The sequence below is a fragment of the Tupaia chinensis genome, unplaced genomic scaffold, assembly GCF_000334495.1.
Source record: "Tupaia chinensis unplaced genomic scaffold, TupChi_1.0 Scaffold000070_1, whole genome shotgun sequence".
NCBI lineage: Eukaryota > Metazoa > Chordata > Mammalia > Scandentia > Tupaiidae > Tupaia > Tupaia belangeri.
The window spans coordinates 6,129,026-6,138,008 of NW_006159530.1; the positions used below are offsets into that span (position 1 = coordinate 6,129,026).

The 8,983-nt window shown below is 40.2% G+C and overlaps 1 protein-coding gene across 1 annotated transcript in view; it reads left to right on the plus strand.

Moving 5' to 3' along the window:
- The first annotated feature begins 826 nt into the window (after window positions 1-826).
- LOC102493182 (dimethylaniline monooxygenase [N-oxide-forming] 5) overlaps window positions 827-8,983 on the plus strand; it is a 22,365-nt gene continuing 14,208 nt past the window's right edge. The window contains exons 1-3 of the mRNA XM_006142270.1: window positions 827-961; window positions 6,980-7,168; window positions 8,509-8,671. Of these exons, the coding sequence (XP_006142332.1) occupies window positions 827-961; window positions 6,980-7,168; window positions 8,509-8,671 (487 nt within the window). The remainder of the gene's footprint in view (window positions 962-6,979; window positions 7,169-8,508; window positions 8,672-8,983) is intronic.

Sequence of the window (8,983 nt, forward strand, 5' to 3'; positions counted from 1 at the left end):
CCCTAAGGCTCAGAGATACTAGCTAAGATACTTCATTCTAAGAACTATGATACCTTCACACTACTTTTGAAAATACAATTTTTTAAAAAGATCTGCAGCTAACTTTTATGACATCATTGAAAAAGAGAAAAGCCAGTATGTTGGACTTACTTTGCTTTCATAGGCCTTTTGGGAATATAATGAACAGCCGTCACGTCTATGTTCTCTGGTCTTATTTTCTCCTCAAACTCCTACACCATGGCTTCCATCCCACGTGCCACTGGAACTTCTTAGGCAAAGATCACAAATGGCCACCACCAAATTTTCAGTCTTATTCTTACTGACTACAGTATCACACACGCATGCATGTGCATGCACACACACACACACACACACACACACACACACACACACGGCCCTTCCTGCTTTCTCACCTGCCAGCTCCTATTCATTCCCCCTTCGGTATTTTTATCTGAGTCTCTCCCCCCAGCAGACCAGGTACTTCTTCCCTGTACTGCCTGCAGAGAAGTGATGCCGTATTGTATTCGGTCCCTGACCTGGGAATTACATGTTTGCATCTCGCTCGTGTCTCTCTCTCTTTCTCTCTCTCTGAGTATACAGAGACGTTTTGGAGAAAGAAATCGATTTGTGTATAGTTTTATGCCCCTTGTCCCTATCATTGTCCCTGCTAGGTGACCAGCATACTGGTGCTCTCATTGCTAATAAGAACAATCTAAGTTTATAACAGCAAACCGATAGTCCTTATGAAAGGGTAGCTTTGGTTGCCTTTGTGTTACTCCCACTAGGTAGTAACCGCTGTTGGTCTCCACCAGCCAGCCGAGGCGCCATGGCCAAGAAGAGGGTCGCTGTGATTGGAGCGGGGATCAGCGGGCTGGGGGCCATCAAGTGCTGTCTGGATGAAGATTTGGAGCCCACCTGCTTTGAAAGGAATGACGATATTGGAGGTCTCTGGAAATTCCAGGTAGTTTGGATAGTCTTTTTGTTTTAAGCATGTAACTTGCTTTGTTTTATTTTATTATATTTTTTATTATTTACAAGATTTACTTTTAATTTTGAGGTTTTAAAAAAATCTTAAGTTATTCTTTACAGTCATTCAATGTAAATATTTACAGCATACAAAATGAATTTTCCCATATAGAATACATTGTATATTAGCTCAATCAAAGACATTACTATACATATTATCTTCAACAGATAATTTTCCATTTTGTGTCCCTTAAATGTTTTGCTTCTTTCTTTTTCCCCTTTTATTCCCCCACCCACCACTCTTCCCCATTTCCCACCTTCCTCTCACACTGTCTCTGGTATCCGCAGTTGGTCGCCATGCCTTTATGGCCATGTCTGATATTTTAGTTTCTACCCTAAAGTGCATACATTTGGTATATAGTAAGTGGGGACATACAGTGCCTCACTTTCATAGTCTGGCTTTCTTTGCTTAGCAGTAAATCTTACATATTTGTCCACTTTCTATCAGATAACTGGGTCTCATTGTTTTCTATGACAGTAGTGTTCCGTGATGCCACAGTGTTTCAATCCATTCGTCTGTTCATGAACATTTGGGTTCGTTCCACGTCTTAGGAATTGTGAATAATGCCACAATAGACATGGATGTGCAAGTGCTTTTCTGGTTGAGTACATTCCTATCCTTTGGGTAGATACCCAGGAGTGGAATTGCTGATCATATGGTAGTTCTATTTGTAGGTCTTTGAGGAATCTCCTTTTTTTTTGAAGCACAAAGCACATAGATTCACTTACAAAAGTAACATTCTTCTGAGAGATTAACAAAGAGGCACCAAAAGTAGTATAGAAAGCACTAGATTTTTTTTCTTTCCTTTTCTCATTTTTTATAGATCTAATTAGTGTACAGCTTTTCAAAAATTATCTGCTGATGATAATGTGTATGCTAATGCCTTTGAACCAATGAACAGTGTATTCATGATGGGGAAATTAATTTGGTATGCTGTAAGGATTACAGTGATTGAAGGTAAATTGTTTTTTTTTTTTTTTAAAAGCATGCAACATTAAAAAATAGCCCTAGCAAGATAGCTGATGACTTCCCTTCTGCACATCCTAATTTAAGAATGATTTAATGACCCTAATTTTGCTCGTGTTATTGATTGAGGACATACATAAACATGTGTCAATTTCAGACTTAGATATGGAATTCTTTCAGAAAAGCTGAGATCCCATGTGATCATTAGAAGTATGAGAAAGGGATGGTTATGAGGACATCAACTGATCGGACGATAAGGTGCCTAAGGTCAAGGGTAACCCACGTTCCCCGATGGAGCATGCATGTAGGCTCAGACAGGAAGGCATATTGCTGAGTGTCTTCGTTGCAGCCTCAGATTCATTCCTGTGGTCACGCTGCTGACTCGCTGGTCCCTGTATAGCTTCTTCTCTTGTCTATCAGAGGGCAAGGATATTTTTTTTCTTTTGGTTTTCGGTAGCAAAAACTGTATTGCCTTAAGGGGTGCAAGTTTGGTGCCAAATGTTGATAGGCTTACGTTCCCAGGTGATCCCACCTGCTCTCGGTGCTCCACTCTGCTGTGGTTGAATTACCTTTGAAGTCCAGCACTTTGGCCAGTATTTTCCAGTTTTGATAACCCCAGAGAACCATTCTGCTCACCAGTCATGGCTGGTATTCTCAGGGTGTGCACGAATGAACTGATCTTCTTCTTTTGCTCCTGGCTCTGCCCCACCCTGGTCACGCTTCAGGAGCTAGAGTGTGAGGTGCCTCTATCTTTATAGAGCATGGCTTATTGGCAAAGTAATCAGCATCAGTGTCGTACAGCACCTTAGGAGCAAATCAGTGTCCAAAACCTTACCTACTTGCCCTCAGAGAGACCGCCAGCCTGCTCTTGGGGTCACCCAACTAGTGCGCTGTAACCTATAAGTTTTCCTGTACATTTATTTAACTGAAATTCAGTTCTAAATATTCCATAATATCCATTTCATTTCTCCTTTAATTTCAGAGTTTATTTATTCATTCAACAAATGTTTTTGAGCACTTACAATGCATCAGGTACTTTTACAGGTTTCTAAGAATAGTCTAGAAAATACAAATACAAAAATGCTAGCCTTAGGGAGCTTACACTCTAGAGGAGAGAAAAATAAACAAATAATGTGGTTGATGGTGGTAGGTGTTATAGAGAATGATAGAGTATAAAATGAGGAGAGTTTGGACAGTCTCGTCTACGTAGGGTCATGAAGAGCCTCAATGAAAAGGCAAAGAACTGAAATGGAAGAAAGAAAGCTGAATAGTTTTCTGGAGAGAAGGCTTCAGAGGGACCTTTAGGTGCAAAGCCATGGGGAAGGAGATGCCTTGAATGTTAGGGAAGGGCTAGAATGTCAGGGTGGCTGTACTCTAGCAGCCAAGGAGGAGACATCTGTGAGATGGTCTCACAGGGGATGAAAGACCAGATTATGCCAGGGTTTATTTATTTATTTTTTGTATGCCTTTTATTCAGCTTTCACAAACATAAACATCTGACATAATCACCATAGAATATATTTGTATTTTTAAAAATATATCTTATTTCAATATCTTTTATACATTCAATCACATGTTACTTAGCCTGCAAAGTGAGTATTCCAACATGGACACGTTTCTCAGCAGTCCCGGTGAGCATGCTATGCACATTATCTTCAACGCAGTAATTAGCGTGAATCAACAGCTCTCAGAATGGGGAAATATTTTCGTAAGCTGTGTCAGGGTTTATACACTGTTGGAAGGACTTTCTCCGATAGAGACCGAAATCTGTTAAAGGGCTTTATACTGAGGAACAAGGTCCTTTGATTTGTATCTGAAAAGGACCACACTGGTTGATCTACAGGCCAAAGTGGGGGACAGTGAACAGGGTCCATTTTCTAAACTGCTCGGCAATAATCCAAACTTTCTGCTTGCATTTCTACCACATACAGAAAGGACGTGTTGGTGTTTAGAGGCTTATAGCTGTTATGTATTTTTGGTGGATAGTTTCTTTTATTAATATGAAATATCTTTTGTTCCTTCTACTTTGAATAATATTGTTTGTATGAAGACTACTAAACTTGCAGTCTCTTTGCTAAACCATGATAAGCATATCTTTTTTTAATCATTTGATTTTCCACTTTACTGTGTTTTAGGTCCGTCTCCATAGAATCTGATTTTACTTTATTGTCTAATGTGATCCTATTCCTTGTTTATCTAATAATATGCATTAAAGTGAATAAAGTGTGCTAATCTTAAGTGTGCATCTTGATCATTGTCATATTTACATATCTTTGCAACCACTGCTCAGTCCAAGATACAGAATATTCACAGTATCCTAGAAGGTTCCTGTGTGTTTCTTGCCAGTCAATAGCCAGAAGCAAACACTTTTAACTAGAGCTCACTCTTGAGATCCTCCTGCCTCATCCTCCCAGTGGGGCCTGCAGGCCTGCCATCTCACACCTGGATGTTTGTTAGCTAGCATCCTGCTGTGTTGCCCAAGCCAGCCTGGAGCTCAGAGCTCTCGAGCTCTCACGAGTCTCTTGCCTCAGCTTCCCAAGCAGCTGGAATAACAGGCACATGCCACCACATCCAGTCTTCAGGTTGGACCAGGAATCAAACCTGGGCCTCCTCTGTGACCCCAGTCTGCAGAGCTCAGCTTTTTAGCAGGGTGAGCCACTGCAGCCGTGCTCACTATTTTTACTTCTATCATACTTATTGCTTTTGCTGGTTTATGGAATCACTGTTCTTCCACTTATCATTATGCATTTGAGATCCCTTCAGACTGTGTAGGTTGCAGTGGTGTGTTTTAATTTTCTTCTGCTGTGTAGTATTCTGGTATGTGAATACTGCCATGTAGTCATTCACTTGTCTGTGGGTGGATTTGGGGTTGTTTTTACCATGTGGCTTAGTGTCTGGCTTCTTTCATTTGTGTATGCCAAACCCACTGGTGATAGAAAATTGCCATAATTCAATTAAAACGTTTTTATTGCTGTATGGTAGTCCACTGTATGACTCTACCACAATTTACTCATCCATTCTTTTATCTAAGGACATTTGGGTTATTTCACTATTTAGAAATTATGAACCTTCTTGTACATATCTTCGAGTGGATGAGCACTCATTTCTCATGAACATATTCCTAGGAATAAAATCCTGATTCAACCTGTAAAAATGGACTCACCAGAGACAGAGAAAGAGGGAAAGTGAGAAATCACGCCACGCCAGGGATGGCCATGCCACAATCCCTTCTCCTCCACTGTCCTCTGAGGATTTGGGGCATGCACACATACACACCCAGCGTGTTTTCAGGTCTCCAAGTCAGGCACTCAAACCACAGAGTTGGCCATTTGGGAGCTGGTGCCTTAACCACCACTCCACCTGCAGGCCCCAGCATACTTCGACTTCTTTCCTATCTTTGTTTCTTCATTCCTCATTTCTCTCTCTCTCTTTCTTTTGGTTTTACTTTTCATTGTATTTGTCTTATAAATTATCTAGAAATCCATTTTTGTATTGTTAATGATTAGCCTAAAAACTAAGAAAAGAAGTATCTTTGACTTATTAATTTCTGCCTTGTTTGTACTTTTTCCACTTTCTGAAGAAATTAAGGATCTTACAACTCTAAAATCCAGTTTAACTCCACTTCCCTTTCCCATTTTTGTATTATCATATATTTTACTTTTTCAATCTATTACAAACCTCACGCAACACTATTGCTATTGTTGCTGTTTTAATTATCAGAGGGCATGTGCACTTGCCAAGGAAAGAGAGACAAGGAGTGAGGGAGAGAAGAAGCACTCTTCAGTGTGGTGCGGTAAACCCAAATCCCTTCTCCCCCATTTCTCCATCCTGTCAGGACTTGGGACATGCACACACGGATGCCAAGCATGTGTTTTAAGCCACCAGGGCTGGAATTTGAACTGAAATCAGCCATGTGGGATCTGGCTCTCTTAACCAGCCATTTTTTTTTTCTTTTCCTTTTTCTTGTTTTTAAGGTTTTGCCATAGGGAACATACACTTACTGGAAAGACAAAAAGAGACAGTGAGAGGGAAAGTGAGAAATCCCCCGATGGGTGATGGCCACGCCACAATCCCTTCTCCATTCTCCTCCTGGGATTTGGGGCACTCATGGCTTGCATTTCAAACCACTGCATCAAACCACTCTTGGTCATGTGGAAGTACAGCACCTTACCCACCATGCCACCTGCTGACCTCCACATTCTTGTTTATTAAACCATCCATTTTTTAAGTTTATCCACATATTTATAATTTCTAGTGTTTTTATTCTTCCCAGCATTTGCAGACTTTCATCTCGATTTATTCTCATTCAGCCCGAAGAACTTTCTTTCATACTTTTTGTAGTCTTGGATTATTGGTAGCACATTCTTTCATCTTTCATTTGCCTGAATATATGTTTCCTTTTATTTATTTATTTTTGTTTTAGAGAAATTTTTTTGCTATAGGGCATGTGCACTCACTAAAGAGACAGAGAGAGACAGAAGCAAGACATCACTTCCCAGGGAGGATGGCCATGTTGCATTCCCTTTTCTATTCTCCTCTCGGGATTTTGGGCATGCACACACATGTGCCTGACATGAATTTTAAGCTGTCGGGTCTGGTACTCGAACCATGGTCGACTCTGTGGGAATCCTGCAATGTAACCATTACACCATTTGCTGGTCCCAGTATGTGTTTATTTCGCTTTTATTTTTCAATAATATTTTCACTGGGTATGAAAAGCTAGGTGAACTTTTTCTTTAGCATGTTAAAGGTAGCGTTCCACTGTTTCCGACTTCCATCATTTTGTTTGAGAATTCAGACGTAGGTCTCAGTTTTTCTTCAATGTAACTTTTTTCTCTAGTAGATAGGAGAGTGAAAAAATCATTTTAAAAAGGGCAGTGCACTACATCAGTATGCCTGAGATTATCTTTCTTCTTTAAAATATTGTATTTTGTTTCCCTTACTATTGCGAAATTTGTTTTTATTGAGAGAGGCTTTCTTTGGCAGAAAAATGCTTCAGAGAAAATGCCTAGTATCTACAAATCTGTCACCATCAACACGTCCAAGGAAATGATGTGCTTCAGCGACTTCCCTGTCCCTGACCATTTTCCCAACTACATGCACAACTCCAAGCTCATGGACTACTTCAGGATGTATGCCAAACATTTCGGCCTCCTCAACTACATTCGTTTTAAGGTAAAATCTACATGGAATATTGCATCTTCAATGTGTGCGTGTGTGCGTCTGTGCATGTGTGCATGTGTGTAGACATGCGGACTTTTGCAAATATGAGTTATATTTAGCATCTTCCGCTATAATCAGAGGAAGAGAACATTAATGAGCTTCCTTCCTAGAAAGTCATCACTTATAGGGACCAGTAGGTGGTGTGGTGGTTAAAGCCCTGGACACTCTCATGTGGTCGATCACAGTTTAAGTCCCGGACCTGGTGGATTGCTTTCTCACTTCTCCTCTCTCTCTCTCTCTCTCTTTCTCTGGTCAAATTAAAATAAATGAATAAATAAATAAAATTAAATAAATAGTTCTTTTTAAAAAAAAGAAAATCATTACTTATAATAAAGCAATGTTTTGAAAAATTCACTTGAATGTGCAACTAGAGAATTTTGCACAATAGAATCTATTCAGATAATATTGGTGTGGCATCATAAAGTTCTTTCTCTCCACTTTAAATTAAAAATCTTTAGGGATTTAGATCAATAACAAGTTATATTACCTGTACAACAAGAACCAAGGTTATATAAACAACACAAGAAAATCTGGGGGATCCATGTATAATAGTTTCCACACTCTGTCTTCCATCATACTATCCCCAATGCACACATTAAAAAATTCACCTCTTTAGTCATAATGAAACATTAATTCCTCTCTGAAACCCAAAAAGCTGGGCTCAAGGAAACTGGACAGGCCTGTGCTAAAAATATGAAAAACACAAATATTATTTCCTTCTATGTAGAAGTTACCCTGGAAAAAGGATACTATTACATGTCTTCAGTCGCTCCTCCATTTTTTCTCACAGTTAAATCTTACCTATTTTTATTTCTGTAGAAAATTAGAATTTCTTTTTTTAGAGAGAGGTTTTTGCTATAGGATGTATGCACTTGCTGGAGAAACAGAGAGAGAAGAGAAAGTGAGAAATCCCCCCCGAGGAGATGGGCTTGCTGCAATTCCTTCTCCTCCTTTACCCTCCTGGGATTCGGGGCACACGTGTACATGTTCCCAGTGTGAGTTTCAAACTACTGGTTCTAGGACTTGAACTGCAGTTGGCCATGTGGGAGTCCAGCAGCTTAATCAATATGTCACCCACAGGCCCTGGAAAATTAGATTTTTAATGAAATAGCCATAATATCTTGAAAATGCACCCACAGCAAAGCCATTATGGGAGCACTCAGGAGTGAGCGCTAAATGAGTGCTGTCTCAGGTGAGTGGTAGTGTTCAGATTTAACGGACTTCCGTGGAGGGGGGATTAAATCTGAGGATGGCAGTAAGTTTACCACCCGTGTCTGTGCCCTCGTTCTCAGACCAAAGTGCGGAGCGTGAGGAAACATCCAGATTTTTCTTTCAATGGACTATGGGATGTCGTTGTGGAGGCTGATGGGAAACAGGAGACCTTGGTCTTTGACGGGGTCTTGGTCTGCAGTGGACATCACACAGATCCCTACTTACCACTTCAGTCCTTCCCAGGTAGGTCACTAAGAGTGTGGTAGGAAACTACACCCCAGATAACTTACTGCATAGGATGCATGCACTTGCTGGAGAAACAGAGAGAGAAGAGAAACTGAGAAAGTGAGAAAACAAAATGAATGGGCACAAATTTCATCACTAGAGTTAGTAATCTGGTAAGATTCTGTAGCAATTGTCCAAAATTTATGTTAACCGTACAATATTGCCCATTGAAATGCAAAACAGGCAAAGACAATACCTTCTATTTTTTACTTTCTGAAGTTTCACATGTTTGTTCGTTGTCTAGCCAGGGAGTCTGTGCACATGTGAGGG